Below are 26,360 nucleotides of genomic sequence, written 5' to 3'. Positions count from 1 at the left end.
ACCACCTTAGAACTTGAACCCTATTTTTCATATATAAAGGAATGTGTTGCTGCCTTTCAGAGGTCTTGCTCTGCTCTTTAATGTGTTCTATCGAACAAAAACAACCCTTAACATGTTTCAGTACTCTTCTAGTTTCTACCGATTCCTTTAAATATCAGAAACCTGTGTCTAGAGTGAGTCTATTAGATCCTCCTCTATCCTCCACTAATCTCTTGCTACATATTTGAGTGAATATAGCTTTGTTCCCTGAGACAGAGCTAAAACCCAAAGTTGAAATGAGTCTGCAGAAAGTAAGTCGCAGAAAAACATAAACTTTATTTGAACAAGTCACAACTCAACATTTATTCTTGTCCTTGCACCATCTATTCATCAGACTGTTCCCCACTTGCAAGCTTTGGGGTGGAAGAGGAGCAGCTTCATGGAGGTATGGGTAACTGAGCCTCAATACACCTCTTTGAAGAAGCTGCAAGCACAAAGAAGATGGTTTCAATGAAAAACAAGCAATTTTCATTTCATTTTAAAGCTCTTGGAGGGTCTTATCTATATAAGATACTCATTGTGATACTTTACTGTTCACTGCATCAGCTTTTCTGTACAGTAGGCCAGCTGTTGGGAATCCAAATGGCCAGCTCTAACAGAAGCAGCATGGCAAGGGAGTTTGCCTGTGGTAGTGCATTTTCTATGGTAGTGCATTACATAAGAAGGAACTTTGATGTCTCCAGCCAACAATTGCTTTAACATATAGTCCCAAAATGTGGCAGTGCTACACAAAGAAATGAAACTCTTAGCACGCAGTCACACTACTTGTGCTGCTGTTCTTAAATGCCCAAATGACCTCTGTGAAAGGAAGCAGGTATATGTCCAGACGGTCTATGGCATCAGTGGAACAAGGACACCGTATCTCTTCCTTCTGCCCTACTGCTGCCAGTTTGAACTGCTGAGTTAAGTCTAATAGCTCACTCACTTAGACTGGAAAAAGTCACCCTAACGGTGATGAATATGTGAAATAATTCCATCCAGCTACCTAACCATTGTAACATTTTACAGTTAGTCTATAAATGGAAGTGCAGGAATTTGAATAGCTGACTATAACCCTGCTATGTGACCCATATACCCTTTTTAACTCAGACAGCACAAGTGATTTTATCCACTGAGTTCTAGATCCATACATATTTTGGCAGGTATTCCCTTGTGTATAATGTGAGGCATTAATATGATCCGCCTTCCTTTCAGGCAAAGACAAAAACACAAATTAACAAGCGCAACCCTTGGCCAAACTGAAGTCTTTCTATATGCTGAAGTTTCAGTACTCTTCACAGAAGCAATGCCTGTAGGCTTCCTTTTTAAAGACCTGTGTTTCTATGTACTGTGCTGTATACAGTTATACATCTGATAGCCATGATTAGACCAGGATGAGAGGTGATGAAATAACCTCCATCCATGAATTGCAACGGAAACATTTCCTTCAACTTAAAACACCTCAGAATACATGTTTTTCTCTGTTCTTCTTGCTGCAGACCCATTAATATTACCTGCCATGAAACTTAACTGAAGCACCTGAGTGCGCCCTATATATCTCTAGACACAGTCAAGGCAACTACTTGCCTCACTAGCTTAGAACATCCACTTCAGTTTCAGACACTGGAGAGGGATCTGGCCGGACACACTCAATGCTAACAAAGAGTTCTTCTACCCCACCAACTTCTAGCTCTTCTTCTTCTAAGCTGGCTAAGAGGGGTAGTAGCTTGCAGTCCAAGTTGTGTTGCAAAGGGTTCCTCCGCACAACTTGAGTCGGCCACTGTGCTTCTGTACCTGAGATTCCTACTCCATGAGGCAGCAGCCCTTGGTCCTTGTTACCTGCCGAAACAACTGCCAAAGCCTCAGAAAACCTGCCAGTGTCATTTTCTAAGGCAGTCAATTGATGTCCAGGCACTGTCCAGTCGTCCAGCTCAGGCAGAGAAGCTGCTTTGCACAAGGCTGAACTATCATGACCTGGTTCCGCTGCCACAAGAGGAAGGGAATCAAGAACGGGGTTTGTCAAGAGAAGTCCATTCACTGAGCCATGAGTTTCTTCATCTATTTCTAGATTAGAAGCCTCCTGCTCCGTTTTTAGGGGTCTATCTTCAGACTTAACCAATGGCTGACACACTGACGTATCTGTGGAAGACCTGTCCTTTTCTTCATTTCCTGCAATTTCCAAAGGACTCTTTTTTTCTCCTAATGCAAGGCCTGATACATTTACACTACCTGGAATAGTGGTGCCTTGGGAGTCCCCAGGAGAATCATCATCTGCCAGAAGCAAATCCAACATGTGCTCCAATTCTCCATTTGAAGCCACACTACCATATTGTTCATCCTCAGTCAGATGTTCTAGTTCAAACACACTGAGTTCGTAAGAGGTTACAACACCACTGTCTGCTTCACCTAACACCTCTTTGCTTTTGTGCTCTTCCACCAGGTTCTTTTCACTATAAGGTGAAGCCTTCTGTTTTGCAGGAAGTTTAGGAGAGCTGGCTGATTCTTGTGCATCAACTCTTTCTGCCTTAGGAAAATGGGGCTGAGGCTGGGGGTCCTTGTCTTGCAAAACATACACAGTGTTTGCTCCCCCTGTGGGCTCTGTGAACGATTCCTGCACCACTTCCCAGCAGCTGCCATTCACAACCTTCCGGAGCTTCACCCGGCCAATCTGTCCTGCCTCAGGAGGAAGGTTAGAGCTGGCAGCTGGTTCGCTGACATTGCGCTTCCTGCCTTTAGCAGTCTTAGGAACAAGAGAGGGGCTCCGGAAGCCCTCTGAATGGCAGGTGTCTTCCCCCTCTTTAGTCCCATCCTTACTAGGGGGAATCTTCTGTCTCCAAAGACGCCTGGCAGACATTGAGGACTTGCTAGATGCTGTGGTGCTATGGTTTTTGGTTGTACAAGGTGTGGGTGAAAGCCGAGTTGAGAGCTTTGAGCGGCTGATCTTGATCTTTTTTGCCTCCTGGGAGCTAACTGCCTCTTGCTTTTCTCCACTCCCAGTTTCCTCTGTTTGCGAATTGTCAACCTCATCATTGCCTGATGTATTCCTTAACATACTTGCTGCACGTTTTTTGCCTTTTATTCGCAATGGATCAGTAGGAACTGTTGGGCCCTTAGGCATTTGTTGTTTGTCACAATTTAGAATTGCTGCCACAGGCTTTTGCTTCTTTGTCTCTTTCTGGCCAGCACCATTATTGCTATCTTTGGTGCATGGAAGTTTCGCTGCTGCACGTTGCTTGCGTGCAACCACCAAGGAAGTCAAGGAGCTACCATCAGAGACCGCAGGAGACTGCATCAAGCTTGCCTCCGGACTGAATACTGGACTGGAAAGCTGCAAGCAATTACGGTTTAACCGTGGGCCCAGTGACCTTTTGACTAACTTCCCTCCCTCCAGCTGAAGTGATTCGAGCTCTGACACCTGAAGCTGCCGCGCGGCTGCAATAATATCCTGGGCTTCCTCCCGAGACACCTCCATCTCAGAAGTGTAGAGGAAATCGACCAGTTTACGTAGTGTTCCGATCTTGAGGCCCCGGATCTCCAGCACCACTTTGTGTCCTTTGGGGGGCATTTCTCGCTCCAAGCGCTCAGTGAAGAAGGGGCTGCAGGCTGACAGGATGCAACAGTGTGCTGGAACAGCTTGTCCTGCAAACAACAGTGTCATTATCAGTTACTGTATCTACTGGTATTGCATCTGCTTTCAAAATACAGAATGTTCTCTATGGGCTGGCCTCAAAATGGTCCAAAATACTGTAGTAATTATATTATTAGAGATCATTTATAGTCTATGAGCGTGGGCAGTAGAGGTGTGTGCAGTAACCGTTTCTCCCATTCATTCATTCCTTCCTTTAATTTCATTTGGGAGCATGAAACGGGAGCTCCTCCCCCGGAAAAAAATAAGCCTGAGACAAAAGCAAGTGAGAGCGGGTACCATTGCTTTGCCTGCTTTTTATTAATCCCCCAGCAAACAAAAAGTAAACCCTCATTTACTTTCCTCTTCCAGGAAGTCATCACTCTTCCTTATCTGGAAGTGGGAAGCCTCCTTAAAATGCCTTGGAGGGTGTGTAGCGGCCATGCCCTTCTCCTCCCTCTTCCTTGGCTCTTGGAGTAAAGGTGCAAAGGAGGAAGAGAAGGGGGTCTGGAGGAGCCTTCTTTGCATGGGAAACTGAGGAGGAGAAGGAGAGGAAGGCGCCCAGCCAGGCAGCAGGAGCAGTAGTAACAACCCAAGGCGGCAGCTCCACGAGCCAAGGAGGAGAAAGGAGGAGAGGGCCTTGGTCGCCTTTTCCCAAGGAGAGTGCATATGTGGCGTGCAGGAGCACCCGCACCTACCAAGGCCTGCAACAGAGCTCCTCCTCTAGAGTAGAAACAGCAGGTAAAGAAGCTTCCTTAAAGTGCACGCCAGGAAGGGGAGCCTGGGTGGGAAGCCCCTCCCCCAAATCATAACGGGCTGAAAGAAAACAGATCTTTCGGACCCAGAGAGCTAAAATAGATATTTCCCCTCCCAATTTCGGGAGGCTCCCTAAAAACGGATCAGGGCCCCCACCAAAAGCAAGGACACTAAAGAGGTCAAGATTTACCCAAATGCACAACCCTAGTGGGCAGCTCAGTGAAACCGTTAACTCGTTTCTACAATTGCTCCTGAAAGTGCTATTAATTTAAAACACACCTCATTCTACCTCTCAGTTATGAAGACACTTTGCTTCTGCAATTCACTGGGAGGATAGGATATACAGTACTCTATATATTCAAGTATAAGCCTAGTTTTTCAGCCCTTTTTAGGGCTGAAAATGTCCCACTCAGCTTATACTCGAGTGAGGATCCTGGCTGGCTTATATTCAGGTTGACTTATACTCGAGTATATATGGTACATTTGTTATATTTGTCTATTATTACTGGTATATACGGTAATCAGAGTTGGACAGTCTTATCTTAAATTAAAGTTGTATGTAAATATTCAAAAATATTTATTCTACTGATACCTCAATTAATGCAATTTTATTGGTATCTATTTTTATTTTTGAAATTTACCAGTGGCTGCTACATTTACCACCCTTGTCTTATACTCGAGTCAGTAAGTTTTTTAAAAGCCCCCTTTGACTTATATTCGGGTCGGAGTATATACAGGTACTTTTGTTTGAGCACATGTGCATGCACAAGACTTTCCTCAGTACAAAATAAGCTCACTGTTTAGTGTAGACTACCTAGGGCAAATTTTTAATGGATTTGTGTTCATATTTGTGGACAGGTATGCTATAAGTCAAGAAATGTTTTTAATATACTAACACCATGTATTTATATACCCTGGTCTCCTCCAACTTGAGGCCCTCCAGAGTTGTTGGACTACAGCCATTATTCATATCTTGGGGATGGGGGCTGTCGCTCAACACAAGTGGAAGGTGCCATGTTGGGAAAGGCTACTCTACTAGTACTGGAGGTGCATATCATGTGTTAAAAGCCTAGGTATGGCCTAACCAAAGAAAAGTCTCACAGATTTCAACAGAACAGTTAAACATCCACTGGTCTGTTCAACTGAAAGAAGTAACAGGACTTCAAAGTTCTTAGGTTTGGTTGGACTTTGCCAGTTGCATCCATAACATACTCCTGTGTAACAAGATGGCCAATTGTGGCATTCCAGATGCTGCTGGACTTCAATGTCCATCAGCTCTACCCAGCATAACCAGAGGTATGAGGTTACGAGCGCCACACTCCATTGCAAACCTTCTGTGAAACCATCAATCTTCAGAATGCTGGGAGTTGTACTCCAACAGTAGAAGAGCCACAAAATTCCCATTTCAAGTTTTTTGAAAAAGATACCAGGGCCTACCTCTACACAAAGGCATACTCTTTGTACTGAAATTTCCTCCTTACTATCAGATGATTTGAAATGAGTGGCTGTTATCATTTGAAATTTAAAATCCCTTTAAACAATTCAAAGTAGGACCTTATAATGATGCTAAGGCATTTTGTGTTCTGTCCATTTGCAGGGAGTCTATTTTTGAAAAACCGCAATAACTTTTTTTAGGATTCATTATCAGAATTCTGAGTATTAAATGTCAGAATTCTCTTAAGATAATGAGCATGGAACAGAATTGATAAGCATCCAGATATCGGGTGTTTTGTAGCACCTTTAACAGGACTTCTTGCAGTTTAAAGACAATTACCTTCTGCTTGCAGGACAACATCGCAAAATAAATCAGCTCTCTGTTGGCGATGAAGCTGCAGAAACACCATGCGGAGCAGGCGGGAATTTCGGTACAGGATTTTGGGGCTTGCTGCCGGAGGGCTCATGGCAGCAGAGCCTCCCTTCCTTTGCCAGGGCCCAGATTTCTGTAAAGAAAACACAGTCTTTGGGATGTAGCCGTAAGCACTATTCTTCCCTTATATACACATTTTAAAGTTCCACTGAATAAAAAATACATAAATAAATAAGCATGCAGACCTGGTTATGTACTTTGAATTTAGACCTCAGCCTGCAAACTTGGGTACAGGAAAGACCTATGCAAGTTTTACTTTGTTGTTGCTAACTGCCTTCAAATCGACTTATGGCAACTCTATGAAAGAGAGGCCTCTAAGCTAACCTATCCTCAGCAGCCCTGCAGACTCAGGCCCATGGCTTCCCTGATTACAGCCCATCCACCTGAAACCCAATCTTCCTCTTCTCCTGCTGCCCTCCAAGGCTTACTCTGCCAAAGTATAACTCCAACAGCAGTACTTTTCCACCACATTTATCAATGAGACTTATTTTACTTTGTCTTGAATTAAATTGACGACCTGCAATTCAGAAGGATTTCCAAAAAGCCCAAAAGATCCAGAAGACAGTATCAGAAGTAGTGAAGTTTTATCTCATTCATTCTTGTATAAATGTAAGAAGACCACTGGAAATAAACAACTCAGTGCATGCTACCAAATATATATACATACATATATTTAGATTGTGCATATATGGAGGCTTCTCTCTCTCTCTCTCTCTCTCTCTCTCTCTATATATATATATATATATATATATACACACACAGGGTGTCTGTAAAGTCTCTTTACCATTTTAAAAATTTACTCTCGAGGAGTAGTCATTTCTAGGGGTTCACTTCATTTAACAGTACAGTACCTCTTTCATCAACAGGGTATCTGAAATACACTAATAATAATAATAATAATTTATTTATTTGTACCTCACCCTATCTCCCTGAGGGAACTCAGGGTGGTTGCCAACAAAAGTAACAAAATGGCAAACATACAATACCAAAAATAGACAATGATAAATCATATCAAAACAGTGGAGAAAACAGTATCAAAATAAACTTATAAAACTAAATAAAAATAATACATAATTAAACTTGATTTTTTTCAAAGCATTGGTTGCTTGCACAAAATGCCCACTTTATTTATTTGAGCTTTTTAATCACAAAGTGTTGAAAACTCTATCCAAATGCAATGTGTTCAAAAATTTTGGAAACCACTGAGTACATAGAACAAATTGCTGGTGGCGAAATGGGTTAAGGTCAGCAGTTCGAATCCAGGGAGTGAGGTTAGCCCCCATCTGTCAGCTCCAGCATCCCATGTGGGGACATGAGAGAAGCCTCCCACAGGATGGTAAAACATCAAACATCCGGGTGTCCCCTGGGCAACGTCCTTGCAGACAGCTAATTCTCTCATGCCAGAAGTAACTTCCACTTTCTCAAGTTGCTCCTGATATGAAAAAATGTAATATTTTTTAATGATAAAGAGACTGTACAGACACCCTGTATACTCACATAAATATATGCATACAGTAGACTCCCAGTTAACCGCAACTCAAGCAACTTGAACTCTCAAGCAACCAGCAAAAAATCAAAGTACTATAATACTTTAAATAAAAAAGCTGCTTTTATAATATGGGAAATCTGTATTACATTAAGTTTCTCTTCCTTTTTACTTCCTTTTAATCACGATTATTTAATATTAATATCAAGACAATACAGCATTTACAATCAAGTATGGGCTATAGTATTAGGCCTATTTAAATAGCAACTTTCAAGCAACCAGAAACAACATTGACCCTGCACCTACTAATCCTATGCCAGTTAACTGAGAGCCTACTATATATATGTATGATAGATATATGAATACAGGCTACGAAACATGTGTATACATATAACATAATATTTAACAATATATATGGAACAAAAATAAAACACAACATTATAAAATACATGTACATTGCAAAGCATAACCACATAAAAACATGTAAACCATCATTAAAAAAACATAAACTCAACAGCAACTGATACCAGTAGCCGAGGTCAGTAGATGAAGTCAGAACTAAAAGGCAAGCCAGGGCTTGTGCAGTATATTCCATATATGAATCCAGGCTACTAAAAGTGTGTGCATACATATAACATAATGTAAAAATTGTTTTGTATAAATAGATATATGAATACAGGATACTAAAAGTGTGTGTACATGTCATATAAGGTAATATTTTATATAGATAAATAGATATATGAATATAGGCTACTAAATGTGTGTGTATACATATAATGTAATATAATATTGTATAGATAAATAGATGAATACAGGCTACTACTGAATACAGGGGCCGGGCTGTGGCGCAGCTGTTGAGCAGCTGCCTTAAATCACTCTGACCATGAGGTCATGAGTTCGAGGCCAGCCCGTGGCGGGGTGAGCACCCGTCAATTAAAAATAAAAAATAGCCCCTGCTCGTTGCTGACCTAGCAACCCGAAAGATAGTTGCATCTATCAAGTAGGAGATAAGGTACCACTTATAAAAGTGGGGAGGCAAGATTAACTAATTTACGACGCTGGAATGAGGAAGTGCCGTCAGTGTGGATGATGAAGCAGCTGCTCCCCCCTGTGGCCAGAATCGAACATCCCCTCAGAAGAACGTTAACTTGCCTCTGCGTGTGTCTCTCAGTCTCTGTTTGATGTGTTTATGGGCATTGAATGTTTGCCCTATGTGTGTTATAATGTGATCCGCCCTGAGTCCCCTTCGGGGTGAGAAGGGCGGAATATAAATACTGTAAATAAATAAATAAATAAATAATACTAAAATGTGTGTATACATATAGCATAATATAATATTTATATATATAGACAGCTATAAGAATACAGGCTACTAAGAATGTGTATACATATAACATAATATTTTATATATACAGAAGTCTCACTTATCCAACATAAACGGGCCGGCAGAACATTGGATAAGCGAATATGTTGGATAATGAGGGATTGAGGAAAAGCCTATTAAACATTAAATTAGGTTATGATTTTACAAATTAAGCACCAAAACATCATGTTTTACAACAAATTTGACAGAAAAAGTAGTTCAATACGCAGTAATGTTGTTGTAATTACTGTATTTACGAATTTAGCACCAAAATATCATGATATATTGAAAACATTGACTACAAAAATGCATTGGATAATCCAGAACCTTGGATAAGCGAGGCTTGGATAATTGAGACTCTATTGTAGAAGAATAAAGGCTACTGAAAGTGTGTGTATACATATAACATAATATTAGATAGATATATGAATATAGGCTACTAAAAGTGTGCGTATACATACCGGTATAACAATATTTTATATATAGATATATGAATACAGGCTACTAAAAGTGTGCGTATACATACCGGTATAACAATATTTTATATATAGATATACGAATACAGGCTACTAAAAGTGTGCGTATACATATAACAATATTTTATATATAGATATATTAATACAGGCTACTAAAAGTGTATACATATACAGTAGTGTCTCACTTATCCAACATAAATGGGCCGGCAGAATGTTGGATAAGCGAATATGTTGGATAATAATTAGGGATTAAGGAAAGGCCTATTAAACATCAAATTAGGTTATGATTTTACAAATTAAGCACCAAAACATCATGTTAGACAACAAATTTGGCAGAAAAAGTAGTTCAATACGCAGTTATACTATGTAGTAATTACTGTATTTACGAATTTAGCACCAAAATATCACGATGTATTGAAAACACTGACTACAAAAATGCGTTGGATAATCCAGAACGTTGGATAAGTGAGTGTTGGATAAATGAGACTCTACTGTAACATAATATTAGATAGATAGATAAATACAGGCTACTAAAAGTGTGCGTATACATATAACATTATGTGTGTGTATATATGTGTGTGTTATGTGTATACACACTTTGAGTAGCCTATATTCATATACAATATCTACATTATGTATTCATATATCTATAAGCTATATTCATATCTCTATATGAATGACTTGGATGCCCTGTATCAGGCCAAGGGGCAGGGGATAAATATTGCAAAGCAGGAGCAGCATCTGACTTGAGGCGCGACACTTCCCGAGGCAGGCAGGCAGATGCGCTGCCCGTTGGCTGCTCCTGCCCTCTCGGCCCGCTTCCCTCCCTGCCCCAGTGATTTTTTTGGGGGGGGGGGGACCTGCGCGCGCCTCTTCCCAATTTCCCCTCCGGATTGGCCGAGGAGGTCCCAAGCGCGTGCGCCTTCCCACACCTTGGCTGCAGGGCGGCTCCCTCCCTTCTTTCTTCCCTCTGAGGAAGCGACGCTCCTGGTGCTGCTGCTGGGCCACTCGTAGCCCCACCGTCGCGCGGGCGGACGGGCGGGTGCCTTCCCCCTCCCTGGAAGGGACGAGCCTCGCGCGCTCTCTCTCCCTCCCTCCCTCTCCTCACTCGCCCGCGCGTGCGCACCACGCCGCCTCTTGCAACGTCTCCGTCCCCCGCACGCGCCGAGCACGCCTGCTCTCCCCTCCCCGCGTCGAGTGTCGGAAACAGCCCTCCCGTTGGCTGAGGCGCCGACCAATCACAGCGGAGGACGGCTTTTGGCGGGAGGATTTGCCATCTGGTCCCAAAAGGGGAGGAAAAAGACAGGCGGAGAGGTTTTCAGTCTTGTGTTGTCGAAGGCTTTCACGGCCGGAATCACTGGGCTGCTGTGAGTTTTCCGGGCTGCATGGCCACGTTCCAGGAGCATTTTCTCCTGATGTTTAGCCCACGTCTATGGCAGGCATCCTCACAGGTTGGTGTGTTAGAAACTAGGCAAGTGGAATGTCCAGAATGGGAGAAAGAACTCTTGTCTGTTTGAGGCAAGTGTGAATGTTGCAACTGGCCATCTTGGTTAGCATTTAATGACCTTGCAGCTTCAAAGCCTGGCTGCTTTCTGCCTGGGATAATCCTTTGTTGGAAGGCAGGCCTGTAGCTAGGATTTTGTTTGGGGGGGGGGGCTGGGATTTTGGTTTGGGGGGGGGCTGGAGCTGAGTCTGAGCAAACCTTAGCAAATCATTTGTATTGTTATCCCAATACCCCCATGCATATGAGATATTTTGAGCATGGTGATCAGATCATGATATGAATAAACGTAACTGTTTAAATAATAAATGTAAGGCCTTCTCGCGGACCACCCTGAGAATTTCGGGGGGGGGGGGGGCTGAAGCTACATGCCTGATGGGAGGTGTTAGCTGGCCCCCATTGATTCCTGTCTGGAATTCCCTTTTTTCTGTGTGTTGTTCTTTATTTACTGCCTTGGATACCACTCAGAAAACAGAGGAATTCCAGACATGAATCGATCAGGGCCAGTTAACACTTCTCAATAAAGGATTCCCCCAGGCAGGAAACAGCTAGGCTTTGAAGTTGCCAGGTTATTCAATGCTAATCAAGGTGGCCAATTGCAACATTCACACCTGCCTCCAACAGACAAGAGTTCTTTCTCCCACCCTGAACATTCCACAGATATGTAAACCCCACTTGACTAGTTTCCAACAGACCTCATAACCTCTGAGGATGCCTGCCATAGATGCAGGCGAAATGGCAGGAGAGAATGCTTCTGGAACATGGCTATGCAGCCTAGAAAATTCACAGCAACCCAGTCTTCAGCCTTCTCTGCCAAAGGAAGCTGATGCCTCTTAACTGCAACTCCTATGATTCCATAACATTGAGCCAATGCAGTTAAAGTGGTGTCAGACTGCATTAAATCTACAGTGTAGATGCACCTTATATCTGTCCCAGTGTCGGAAAGTACGCATTATAAGGTAGACTACAGCTAAGGGAGAAGATTCAATCTGTTTACTGTGGTTTTAATGGGCTATGGCTGGCTCTGTACTGCAGAGTTAATGCAGTTTGACACGACTTTAGCTTCCAAAGCTCAAAGCTATTGAATCCTGAGTGTTGTAGTTTGATGAGGCACCAGCTGTCTTTGGCAGAGAAAGCTAAAGACCTTGTTAAACTACAAATCCCAGGGTTTCAAAGCCATCGCAGTTTAAGTGGTGTCACACTGTTGTGTATTTTCAACCATTGTTGTCTGCCTTCAAGCTGGACCCACCGGGGGATTTTCTTGCTAAGATTTGTTCAGAGAGAGCTTACCTTTTTCCCTTATGAGGCTGAGAGAGTGTGACTTGCTAGTGGGTTTCTATGCCAAGCAAAGATTTGAACCTTGGTTTCTTTCCCAAATCACTATTCCACACCGGCACTAATTCACACACATGTGAACATGTATAGGATGCACTTAGAGCTCTAGTTAGTCAAGTCTTCCTGAATAGGAGTCATTTCCCTTTTCATTTTTTCAGATGTTGTTTCGTGTCAGTTTAATAATAGATTCATAGCAGAAGGCATAACTGTTGTGAAAATTAACACAAACAAATTCAAATGTCACTCCTTTTTATTTATTTTAATGTGTATTAGACGTGAAACCATTCTAACCTTGGCTTTCTTTTTTCCTATCTCTGCATGTGTCGTTTACAAAACAAGGTATATTTATTATAGTTTTCACTCCAAATTGTTATCTTTATTTATTGTATACCTCTATGGAGTCATGGGGGCTGTAGTTTACAAGGTCTTGGGCCTTCACCAAAGAATACTGCTGTCTCACCAAACTACAAATCCCAGCCTTGTGTAGCATTGAACCATGGCAATCAAATAAGAGATGACTTCCTTCAAATAAGTATATTATTAAATTGGAATTTAACCATTGAGGGCTATAACCTCTTTCACAGAAATAGAACAAAGGGGAGAGGAGGGGGAGTAGCTTTATATGTCAAAAACAGTTACGTTGCAGAAGAAATGCAAGACTGTAATCCGGGAAACCATCTGGATAAGAATCAAGGGAACCAGGACTCAAAAAGATCTTGTCGTGGGTGTCTACTACAGACCTCCGAGTCAGGATGAAGGACTTGATGAAGCCTTCTGTCAACAGCTGACCAAACAGGCACAAAGAAGAGATATAGTAGTCATGGGCGATTTCAATTATCCCGATATCTGCTGGAAAACAAACTCAGCCAAGAGTACAAAGTCCAACAAATTCCTCACTTGCCTTGCAGATAATTTTATGGTCCAGAAGGTAGAAGAGGCAACAAGGGGATCAGCAACTCTTGATCTAATCTTAACAAATGTGGAAGACCTGATCAATACAGTTGAAGTGGTTGGATCCTTAGGGGCAAGTGACCATGTGCTCCTGCAGTTTGCAATACAAAGGAATGCTGAAACTAAGACAAGTCAAACACGCATTCTGGACTTTAAGAGAGCTGACTTCCAAAAAATGAAGGAATTACTGAGCGGCATTCCATGGACGCCGATATTAAAAAAACAAGGGAGTTAAGGATGGATGGGAGTTTTTCAAAAGTGAAATACTCAAGGCGCAAATGCAAACAGTGCCAACAAAGAAGAAAAATAAGACAAGTGCAAAGAAGCCAGAATGGATGTCCAAAGAACTTCTAACTGAGCTAAAGCTCAAAAGTGACATGCACAAGAAGTGGAAAAGGGGAGAAATCACCAAAGAAGAATTCAAACGTATAGCCAACACCTGTAGGGAAAAGGTTCGCAAGGCTAAAGCGCAAAATGAGCTTAGGCTTGCCAGGGACATAAAAAACAACAAAAAAGGCTTTTTTGCTTACGTTGGTAGAAAAAGGAAGAAAAAGGAGGTGATAGGGCCATTGCAAGGAGAAGATGGGGTGATGGCGACAGGGGACAGGGAAAAGGCAGAACTACTTAATGCCTTCTTTGCCTCGGTCTTCTCAGAAAAAGAAAGCCATCTTCAACCTCAGCAACACGGAATGGACGAAGGATTGGGGGAAATCCAACCCCAAATAGGGAAACAAGTTGTCCAGGAACACTTGGCCTCTAAACGAATTCAAGTTCCCAGGGCCAGATCAGCTACACCCAAGAGTACTGAAGGAACTAGCGGAAGTTATTTCAGAGCCACTGGCAATTATCTTCGAGAGTTCTTGGAGAACGGGAGAAGTCCCAGCAGATTGGAGGAGGGCGAATGTGGTCCCTATCTTCAAGAAGGGAAAAAAGAACGACCCAAACAATTACCGTCCGGTCAGCCTCACATCAATACCAGGCAAAATTCTGGAAAAGATCATTAAGGAAGTGGTCTGCGAACACTTAGAAACAAATGCGGTCATTGCTAATAGTCAACACGGATTTACCAAAAACAAGTCATGCCAGACTAATCTGATCTCTTTTTTCGATAGAGTTACGAGTTGGGTCGATACAGGGAATGCTGTGGATGTAGCGTACCTGGATTTCAGTAAGGCCTTCGACAAAGTCCCCCACGACCTTCTGGCAAACAAACTAGTAAAATGTGGGCTAGACAAAACTACGGTTAGGTGGATCTGTAATTGGCTAAGCGAACGAACCCAAAGGGTGCTCACCAATGCGTCGTCTTCATCATGGAAAGAAGTGACAAGTGGAGTGCCGCAGGGCTCCGTCCTGGGCCCGGTTCTGTTCAACATCTTTATTAACGACTTAGACGAAGGGTTAGAAGGCACGATCATCAAGTTTGCAGACGACACAAAACTGGGAGGGATAGCTAACACTCCAGAAGACAGGAGCAGAATTCAAAACGATCTTGACAGACTAGAGAGATGGGCCAAAACTAACAAAATGAAGTTCAACAGGGACAAATGCAAGATACTTCACTTTGGCAGAAAAAATGGAAATCAAAGATACAGAATGGGGGACGCCTGGCTTGACAGCAGTGTGTGCGAAAAAGACCTTGGAGTCCTTGTGGACAACAAGTTAAACATGAGCCAACAATGTGATGCGGCTGCTAAAAAAGCCAATGGGATTCTGGCCTGCATCAATAGGGGAATAGCGTCTAGATCCAGGGAAGTTATGCTCCCCCTCTATTCTGCCTTGGTCAGACCACACCTGGAATACTGTGTCCAATTTTGGGCACCACAGTTGAAGGGAGATGTTGACAAGCTGGAAAGCGTCCAGAGGAGGGCGACTAAAATGATTAAGGGTCTGGAGAACAAGCCCTATGAGGAGCGGCTTAAAGAGCTGGGCATGTTTAGCCTGCAGAAGAGAAGGCTGAGAGGAGACATGATACCCATGTACAAATATGTGAAGGGAAGTCATAGGGAGGAGGGAGCAAGCTTGTTTTCTGCTGCCCTGCAGACTAGGACACGGAACAATGGCTTCAAACTACAGGAAAGGAGATTCCACCTGAACATCAGGAAGAACTTCCTCACTGTGAGAGCTGTTCGACAGTGGAACTCTCTCCCCGGGGCCGTGGTGGAGGCTCCTTCCTTGGAGGCTTTTAAGCAGAGGCTGGATGGCCATCTGTCGGGGGTGCTTTGAATGCGATTTCCTGCTTCTTAGCAGGGGGTTGGACTAGATGGCCCATGTGGTCTCTTCCAACTCTACTATTCTATGATTCTATGATTCTATATGATGCCAGAACAACTAGCTAAATCCAACCTAAGAGAAATAATATTTGCTGGAAATGTAATGCAGCAGTTGACTCCTTTTTCCATATGTGGTGGTTATGCCAATCAACTAAAAATATTGGAGAAAAATACACAAAATAATGGAAAATATATGAAACATCCAAATAATTTTAGATCCAGAAATCTTTCTATTAGGTCTCATTCCTAAACAAATTTCGAAAGAATATGAGACAATTTTCCAATATATGGGATCAGCAGCCAGGATGTTAGTTGCTAAATATTGGAGACAACAGATAACTGGAAAAATGGAAGACGAAGATCATGGAACTTTTCGAAATGGACAACCTGTCCAGACGGCTACATAATCAGGATGTAAATACTTTAAAAAAATATTGGGAACCATTAACCGTTTATTTGGAAAGTCTAAATATACCAACGGCTGGATTACTAAATTACATAAAGAACGTTGAACTGACAAAGGACATCAGTTGATGGAAAGTATCTTCTAACATTATTCAGAACACAATAATGATATTCTAACCATGAACATCAAGTTTCCCATCTTTTCTATTCCTATTTTTTTGTAAATTGAACAATATATTGAAAATAAATAAAAATAATATAAAAATAGGAGCTCCAGGTGCTCATGAAGCAGTTTCCCCTTTTGCTTTGGCTCAGCATTAAAATTATTATATTATGCAAATCTAATGCACACCCACATTTTGGTGAAGTCATTTAGCCAGTAAAAGTGAGCATTAGATTCGAGTAAATAGGGTATTGTGTTATATGTGGATTATATATTGCTGACATTACCAATATTACTTGGAGTGGAAGGGTGGATTAAAAACACATTAAGAGAAAGATAGAATTATAAGAAAATCAGAACAAATCAGGACTCTGGGTGGATCTACGCTGTAAAATTAATGCAGTTCAACTGAATGCTGTGGGATCCTGGGGTTTGTAGTTTGCTGAGGCACCAGGCCCCTTTGGTGGAGAGGACCAAAGACCTTGTTAAACTACAGCTCCCATAATCCTGTAGCTTTGAGCCATGGCAGTTCAAATGGTGTCAACCTGTATTCATTCTACAGTGTAATACATCCTAAAGTTATCTAGGTTTGCTATATTTTAAAGCAGTGGTTCTCAGCTTGTGGGTTCCCCCCCCCCCCCCGGTGTTTTGGCCTACAATTCCCAGAAATCCTTGTCAGTTTACTAGCTGTTAGGATTTCTGGGAGTTGAAGGCCAAACCATCTGGGGACCCACAGGTTGAGAACCTGTGTTTTAAGGGGTTATAAGAGATATTTTCCACATTGTACAAAAGGACAATAATATGCAAGCAATTATTTCTTCCCCTGCTTCTGGGTTTCACACAAGCGCATGCCTTTGTGCATGTATACTTAGTATCAGATCCTGGTTTTAACCCTATTTTTGGAAAATTATGAAAGCTTAACATGTGTCTAAAAATTAGTAAGAAAATTTCAGTGAGTCAACAACAAACTCAACAACTCTGTTTACTTCGCCATACACATCAGTTATACGAACTGGCCCTTACAGGAAACTGTAAGAAGAAAATTCTCCTTATGTCAATACAACCAAGTTCCCCTCTTGCTCAATATGTGGAAATATGTGTGTGTTTGTGAGGAACCAATGCATTTCCTCTGTACATGTATTTCTGATAGATCGTAATAGTACCCTTTTCAGAAGTTGTCCTTTAAATATTGCTAATGTCGTGTACTGTATCCGTATTTTTTTTAGAGTCACATCATTTTCCAACTTCTGTCTCCATGGCTTATGCTATGATTGGACTTTGGGGCACAGTTCCAGGGTCCTGACACCTTAAAGTATGAGTGGAGACAACCATCAAAGAAGCCAGAGAGAGCAGATGACGAGGGATGCAACAGCAGGAAAACGGCTCTGTGTCAGGAGCCAGCATGGGCACCCAGAGACTTGGGCTGACACCTGTCATCATAAGATAACACCTTATTTCTTTTCTGACGTTGAGATGGGCAGGCATGCTGTGCCGTACTGTGTCTCCTGCCAAGGCACCTGTCGTCTTCACATGGGGACCTCCAGGTGCATTCTGGGGAGATCGATCTTGGAGAAGAGGCAGTTGAGAGAAGGGGACACGATGGCCATGTTTGAATATTTGAAATGATGCCACATTGAGGAAGGGGCAAGCTTGTTTTCTGTGTCTCTAGAGAAAAGGACACGGAGCAATGGATTCAAATGGCAGGAAAAGAGATCCAACCCAGACATTAGGAAGAACATCCTGACAGTAAGAGCTGTTCGAAGGTGGAATATGGTGCCTGGGAGTTTGGTGGAGTCTCCTTCTCTGATGGTTTAAAAACTGAGACTAGATGGCCATCTGTCGGGAGTGCTTCGTTGTGTAGTCCTGCATGGCAGAGTGGGGAGTGTATGACTTTTGGGGTCTCTTCTAACACTAGGTTGCTATGACATAACAAGACTTCCACTGCTCATCATATATACCTCAATAAAGATTAAGAAAAATAAAACACATTTGTTTCTCTCACCTCCAGGAAAGAAGAAATTGTAGGTTGCGGAAGGAAGTGGATCAACGAAGATAGCAGAGGAAGGGGGGGAAAAGAAGGTAGTGAAACATAAGAAGAGAAAGGCAGGTGCCAATTGCACAGAAGCCAGAACTGCCAGGAGGTTTGGCAGAAGTACTGCCTGTCACTCAATACCAAAAGTAATATTCCATTCTGTGGGACAGTAGGATTGCTACATGGAAAAGGGAGTATGCTGTGTAGCAGAGGGCATTTCAGCCAATGACCAGCCACACATGCCAAAGTTAATTATTCATCTTAAACATTAGGAAGAACTTCCTGATAGTAAAAGCTGTTCGGCAGTAGAATATGCTCCTGCTTCAGAGCATGGTGAAGTCTCCATTCTCTGGAGGTTTTTGAGCAGAACCTGGATGACCATCTGTCAGGACGGCTTTGATTGTGTGTTCCTGCATGGCAGAATAGAATTGAGTGGATGGCCTTTGGGTTCTCTTCCAAAACTATACAGTAGAGTCTTGCTTATCCAATGTTCTGGATTATCTAACGGAGTTTGCCTCCCACTCGTATCCACAGCTGTTTCTCAAGGCAGCAAGGACTGAACTTTTTCTTTTACAGATTTAACTTCCAACAATGTTGTTACTGTAAATTCATTTTATGCAATTCTATCTTTATTTGTAGTCAATTTTTTAATAGTCAATGTTTTTATAGTCAATGTTTTCAATACATTGCGATGCTTTGGTGCTAAATTCATAAATACAGTACAGTAATTACTACATAATGTTACTGTGTGTTGAACTGCTTTTTCTGTTGATTTGTTGTAAAACATGATGTTTTGGTGCCTAATTTGTAAAATCATAATGTAATTTGACGTTTAATAAGCTTTTCCTTAGTCCCTCCTTATTATCCAACATTTTCACTTATCCAACGTTCTGCCGGCCCGTTAATGTTAGATAAGAGAAACTCTACTGTACTATTCTTCTATGATTCTTCTACAAACTACATATTACAGAAACAGGAATATTGCCCCCGTTTTCACACATCCACCCAACGGGATAATGGAAGTTGCTGGTGCTGTAAAATTTGGGAGCAGAAAACCCTATTCTCCAGTGACGTAAACTTTTGCTTTTGGTCAAACAACTCCGATTGGTATATACTATATACATACTAGAAAGAATGGAAAGAGCTAAAGGGAAATGTTTGGTGTAAAAAGCGGACAGGGTGCCTGCACCTTTAATGACTGTGTAGAAGGAAGAACTTCAGCAGATGTGGCTTGTCATGCAGAGTTAAATTTACTGGCATTTCTTCATCATAGCTCTTGAAGGGAGAGGAACTCTGATCAATTTTGCCACACTCATTTTACAACAATATCCAGTGAAACACTGAAGCATACATAAAATAATGGGCAGGATCAGAGAAGTGACAATTACAGTTTGCACATGCCATTATGGCAATCTTTATTTTCAAACATCTTAATGTTTGTGTTCATGTCTTTAAAAGATACCAGTATTACTGGGAACAACTGTGACTCAGCATTAACGAATAACATGGAAGGGTTCAAACGTTATTAGTGATGTTGGTTCCTTTGCATTTACCAGAAATGCACATTTGTGATGTTCGCCTTGTTTTGTTTTCCTAGAACCTCAAGATTCATCAGCCAAAGCAATGCTCTTTTGCTTGAGATAAAAGAATCCTGATCCCAGAAATTTGATTTTTGAGTAGCAGGAGTGAATTGGGTTAATATCTAGTTCCCTGACTCCAAATTGTCCTTAATTTCAGCTAGATAATGTAGGGGGTTGCCAAATTATTTGCTGCTGCTATTATCAAAGAAGTGGATGCCAAAAATCCTTGCTGATAATAAGGCGAATCAGTTTACTGTTCCAAGTATAAACTACAAATGTAAGAACAAGGGAATACAAAAGAGATGTCATAAAAAGTTGCTTCTCATCAAACTGATGTATAATTCTTTTTTCATGTTTTAACTTTTGCCAGCATACCCACCAGTCCCAATGGCTAGAATGATGTTGTCTCCTCCCAACTAGAGTCTACTCTAAACCCATTAAATTAATTGTTGAATGGTGAATAAACATATAGATAAATCCCAGGTATTTATTGTGTCTATTCTAATAGGGATAAAATACAGGACTTTGTCCTATTGCGCAGTTTCCCAAGCATACTTGCCGTGTATTACATGTCTTGGCTGTTTCGTGTTATCCTGCCTCCTTGCTGGCTATTGTAGGATCATCCAGATTGTGCCTGTGTTTATCAGTCAATGGACTGAAGATTTAACCTGTGTCCTAGAGATATTTATTTCAGAGTAAGCCCAAATGGACCTAAACAAACTTGCCAATTTATGCATTTACATAATTCCACAACATTGAGCCATGACAGTTAAACTTGTGTTGAACTGCATTCTACAGTGTAAAATAGTTGGAGCATGTCAGATATCTAATGGTAGAGCATCCCAGATAATAGATAGCAACACTAAATGCTCTACTCTGAACAATTGCCAAGTACTTCAAGGGAACCACTGATTGCATAGGGAAGCTGATGAAGAAACACAACCTACAAACTACAGACCCACTAAGAAAATCCACCAAATGCTACAATCAATAAAGGACAAGAGAGATCCTCACACCTCTGAGGAATCTACCGTATTCTGTTGGAAATAGCAACCTCCCAAGCCACTCACTATTTATTTGTTAATGTACGTATTTGCTAACCTGTATTATATATATATGTATACAGAGCCGGCCCTAGATATTTTTCAAGTGTAGGCGAACAGAATTTTGGTGCCCCTCCCCCCAACCAATAAATGAAAAATAAAAGCATTGGATAAGCGAAAATGTTGGATAATAAGGAGGGATTAAGGAAAAGCCTATTAAACATCAAATTACATTAAGATTTTACAAATTAAGCACTAAAACATCATGTTTTACAACAAATCAACAGAAAAAGCAGTTCAATACCTTGCGGAGGCAGGCCGCAGGAGATAGGAGTTGCCTCAATGGTGCCCCCAACAAGATGGCACCACAGGCAACTGCCTAGTTGGCCTGATGGTTGAACCGCCTCTGTATGTATATATATATATGTGTGTGTGTGTGTGTGTGTTGATTTGCTAGTTTGACTTACCTCTTTGCTGTGGGAGGGGTTATAGACATGTGATTGTACTGAGCATGTTCAGACTCAAGACTCCATTTTGTATTCAGTATGTGTTTGATCTTCAATGAAAGCAGGTTGCTGTTTGGATTTCAGTGTTATAAGTCTGCTGCAGTGAAGGTGGGTGCATGTATCTATTTAGACTTCAGTGGATGCACGTTTGCTTATGGACTTCAGTGAGTACAAGTATACTTAAAAACTATGGACTATTAAGAATGATAACCCTGTATACTCAAAATAGAGAGAAACCAACATCCTATCTATAACTGAACTTTAATAAGAAATGTGCCTATACAGTAAATTAATACAAGATGTTTATGAGTAAACAAGACATGTTATTTTTCAAAGAAGACTTTTTAAAAATCTCTGAGTGTATATTTTAAACTAAAAGGTTTCAAGGGAGTGTATATTTTTTTGGGCAATTACAACTGCAAGTAAACAACCATCCTTTGCTAACCAAATTTATTTTTCTAGTGGCATGTCTTTATTCTTGGTAGCTTAAAAACATGGTTTTTCAGTTTAACAGCTGACTTACCTGTGTGCCATTACATGAATGCTTGTGAATATCACTTGTTCAAAGAGTTGACTTCTAACAGGGATTTTTGACTAGTGGTTTTCAAAAAGTGGTCTCCACATATTAATGGAGATTCACATTTGCCAAAGGATATGTGTCCAGAGACTGGGTGCAGTTATTTTCCAATAAATACCATGCTGTGGATAAGTCTACATAGGGACCTTCAAATGCAGCACCCAAACACGAATCAAGGAACATAAAAGAAGGCACTCCAGACTAATTCAACCAGAGAAGGCAACCATAGCAAAGCACTTGATGAAACAACCTGGACACAGTATATTATTTGAAAACACAAAAATGCTGGATCACTCTAACAACCACAATGTCAGACTACACAGAGAAGTCACTGAAATCCACAAGCATGTGGACAATTTCAACAGAAAGCAGGAAACCATGAAAATGAACAAAATCTGGCTACCAGTATTTTAAAAACTCTAAAATCAGGACAGTTAATAAAGAAGAACCCTCAAAAACAGAGGAATTCCAGGCATGAAACAATCAGGGACAGCTAACACCTCCCAACAAAGGATTCCCCCAGGCAGGAATCAGCCAGGATTTGAAACTGCAAGGCTTTTCAGTGCTAAACAAGGTGATTAATTGAGATCTTCACATTGCCTCAAGCAGATAAGAGTTCTTTCTTCCACCCTGGACCTTCCACAGTTATATAAACCCCACTTGCCTAGTTTCCAGCAGTCCTCACAACCTCTGAGGATGCCTGCCATAGATGTGGGTGAAACTTCAGGAGAGAATGCTTCTGGAAAATGGCCATTCAGCCTGGAAAACTCACAACCACCTAATTGTGAAGTAGATCTTCAGAGCATATGTTACAAACGGGCCAGTGCTTGAAGTATTGAGAGAATGCATCCATGTAACCTCCCAGTCTTCTCTTCATCAAGCTGAACAAGTCCAGCTACTCATCCTTTCTTCATATGCTTTGTTCTCCATACCTCATATACTTGTTGCCTTTCTCTGAACCTGCTTCAGCTGGTTGGATAACGTCTTAAAATTATGTGCCCAGAACTTAGCACAGCGTTCCCGGTCAGGCTTGACTAGCAGAGAATACTGTGGGACTATTACTTCCCCCAATTTGGAAATTATCAATGCAGGTTTTTGCCTTTGAGATCTTCCAGTTTGAAGTGCAGCCACTGATGATGACTCTTTGCACATGGTTTCCCAACTAATTATGGATCCATCTGACAGTCTCCATCTATTTCACATTTCATCAGATTGCTAATCAAAATATTATGGGCGATTTTATCCAATGCTTTGCTGACATTCTGATAAATGACAACCACAGCATTTCCAACATACTAAACTAGTGATATAGTTGGGAAAAAAATATTAATGTTAGTTGGCAGGATTTGTTCCTGATAAACCCACACTGGCTCCCACCAATCACTGCATTGTCATCAAGATACTTGCAGACAGACTGCAATATAAATCTTTCTAATATTTTTCCCATTGTTGAAGTCAAGCTGATTGATATGTAGTTTCCCAGATTTTCTTTTTAGACATTCTTATTCTTATTTAGTAGGAGATGGAATAAATCAAGGACTAATTTATCCAAAGAGAGTTTGCAACTGAGCAGTAAAGAACTAGTCTGGGTGCAGAAAGTCTCATATGGAGGAGGGAAATCATAGGGAGGAGGGAGTAAGCTTGTTTTCTGCTGCTCTGGAAACTAGGACACGGAGCAATGGCTTCAAACTACAGGGAAGGAGATTCCACCTGAACATTAGGAAGAACTTCCTCACTGTGAGAGCTGTTCAGCAGTGGAACTCTCTGCCCCAGACTGCAATGGAGGCTCCTCCTTTGGAGGCTTTTAAACAGAGGCTGGATGGCCATTTGTCAGGGGTGCTTTGAATACGATTTCCTGCTTCTTGGCAAGGGGTTGGACTAGATGTGCCATGAAGTCTCTTCCAACTTTATTATTCTATGATGGTTCATGGCTCAAAGAGAGAACAATTCCGAAGTGAAGTGCCTCTCCTATGGCAGGATTGTGGACTGCCCCAGATCTCATTGAAATTAAACTGCAATAATTACATTAGAAGAACATAAGAATTTAACCTCATGGGATTTATAACTCTAAAATGTGGAGAATCTAACATGGTTTCAACATGAGGAAGTTGAAAGAAGAAAGATCATGAGTATAGCTGTGGGAAAAGGGAAGAGTAGAAGACGGAATAGCAGGAAGAAGGGGAAGAGGGAAGAAAATAATATCTAGGGGAGAAGGAGAAAAATTATGAGAGTGGGAAATGGAGCTATTTATTTATTTACAACATTTATACCCCCGCCCTTCTCACCCGAGGGGACTCAGGAAAGAAAGAAAGAAAGAAAGAAAGAAAGAAAGAAAGAAAGAAAGAAAGAAAGAAAGAAAGAAAGAAAGAAAGAAAGATGAGAATAAAAAGGGAAAGGAATAAAATGCTAAGGAGAGCTGAAACATACATTCACACCCCATTTACTTATTTGCTTCTGAAAACATTGTTTTACTATTCAAAGTAGTGATCCATTGGTTGCTACTGCCACTCCCTGATCAGTTCCCAGAAAATAAAGAAATAGTGGAAGCCAATGGTCATAAATACCGTGCTGGTCCCAGGCGTAACTGGGGGACGGGGCATCAGTTATTTTAAAAAGCAGTGGTATAACCAAGAAATCAGAAGAAAATTAGGACCCAGAAAGGCAGCTATTAAGAAACCAGACAAGATTCTGAAGCATAAAGATATTTATTTATTTATTTATTTATTCCATGGAACTCCCCTGAAGGTTGGGTTGCTGATCTGAAGGTTGCCAGTTCAAATCAGCGAGATGGGGTGAGTTCCAGTCTGTTAGCTCTAGCTTGCGGGAACATGAGAGAAGCCTCCCAGCAGGATGGAAACACATCTGGGCGTCCCCTGAGCAACATCTCTGTAGACAGCCAATTATCTCACACCAAAAGCGACTTGCAATATGTTCTCAAGTCTCTTCTGACACAATTAAAAAACTCAAAAAAAAAGTAAATTAAAAAAAGGAAGTCACTCCAGAGCAGCCTTCATCTGTAGTGGTTGGCAGCACACAGCTTAAATAAATGTATTTCTTCTATTCTAAGACACCATTGATTGTAAGATGTACCCCAAACATTCACCTGCTAATGTTGCCCTATAAATGAATTAAGATTTTTCTGGGACCATTTAGTAGGTGCAGAGCTGATCCAACAATGAGGCGAATTAAGCGGTCGCTTTGGGCACCAAACATACAGGGGCGCAGTCGAGACTGCTTTTTCTGTTGATTTGTTGTAAAACATGATGTTTTGGTGCTTAATTTGTAAAATCGTAATGTAATTTGATGTTTAATAGGCTTTTCCTTAATCCCTCCTTATTATCCAACATTTTCGCTTATCCAATGCTTTTATTTTTCAGTGATTGTTTTTTTTTGGGGGGGGGGGGCAAAATTCTGTTCGCCTACATTTGAAAAATACCTAGGGCCGGCTCTAAGTAGGTGATACTGTTTGATAGATAGATATATATATATATATATATATATATATATATATATATATATATATATATGTTACATTCCATTGTGACACTGTTGTATTTTATTGTCTGATATGTTATATAGGCAGTCTCTGAGTTACAAACATCTGATTTACAAACGACTCATAGTTAAGAATGGGGTTGAAACAACAGGAAGTGAGAGAAATCTATTCCTTGGAAGGGAAATTCACTCCGGAAAGAGTTATCATGGGGAAAATGTGCCTCAACTGAAACTTTATTATCACCCATGTATGTTTCCACAATTTTTTTTTTCAAAATCCAATTATCACAGGGACAGAAAGAGAAGTGAAATCTTCTGAACAGGGGCACAGACAGCAAATGCTTGGGAATAAAAGGTATCTTACACATCTTTTAATTAAACAAATTTAGGATTTTTTCACTCCAACATGAAATCAGCTCGTAAAGGAAATACAAATGAAGCATATTTTTATATCTAACAAAAGTGTGCAGTTTTGGATGGCATTTCCGTTTCTTCTAGTGTGGATTCTAATTGTATTTTGCATCTGGCTGGGTTCTTCACTTGCTTCTCTGTGAAGCATACAAATACATTTGAAACAGCTCCTGAGCTTCTTTATTCTAGCCTGCTCAATCCAAAATAAGTCTTTTCATTTGCACTGAAGAGTTTTGGATCAAGGCTTCTCACGGATGAAATGGGGAAAGTTTGCCATTGGAAACAACAAAGAATGCATTATTCTCCACTTTGTCACGGCAGTCTAAAACCATTAAGTCATGGCTGGCGACAAGGTTATTAAAGTAAATAAGGCTCTGAAAGTCAGAATCACCATTATGTTTATAAGGTCTGTAAACCACCCTGGAATAGGACAAGGAAGAGGAGGAAGAGACTAAATGTGGAGATGTAAAATGTTGTGCAACACAATCTCTACACATTTC

General features: G+C 41.1%; 1 protein-coding gene across 2 annotated transcripts; it reads right to left on the bottom strand.

Moving 5' to 3' along the window:
* Window positions 1-295: 295 nt before the first annotated feature.
* On the bottom strand, window positions 296-10,799 carry btbd18 (BTB domain containing 18). 2 transcript variants are annotated; one of them, XM_008110926.3, is made up of 4 exons: window positions 10,524-10,799; window positions 6,174-6,339; window positions 1,606-3,657; window positions 296-463 (listed from the first exon to the last, which is right to left on the bottom strand). In XM_008110926.3, the coding sequence occupies exons 2-3, from the start codon at window positions 6,298-6,300 to the stop codon at window positions 1,610-1,612; spliced, it is 2,175 nt and encodes a 724-aa protein (XP_008109133.1). In that variant the 5' UTR covers window positions 6,301-6,339; window positions 10,524-10,799; the 3' UTR covers window positions 296-463; window positions 1,606-1,609. The 2 variants fall into 2 exon arrangements, with proteins under 2 accessions (XP_008109133.1, XP_008109138.1); XM_008110931.3 differs by having other exon boundaries at window positions 1,813-3,657.
* Between the last annotated feature and the right edge of the window lie 15,561 nt (window positions 10,800-26,360).

This window comes from Anolis carolinensis, chromosome 1, assembly GCF_035594765.1.
Source record: "Anolis carolinensis isolate JA03-04 chromosome 1, rAnoCar3.1.pri, whole genome shotgun sequence".
Taxonomy (NCBI): Eukaryota; Metazoa; Chordata; class Lepidosauria; order Squamata; family Dactyloidae; genus Anolis; species Anolis carolinensis.
This window is presented reverse-complemented; position numbering and strand designations above follow the sequence as displayed.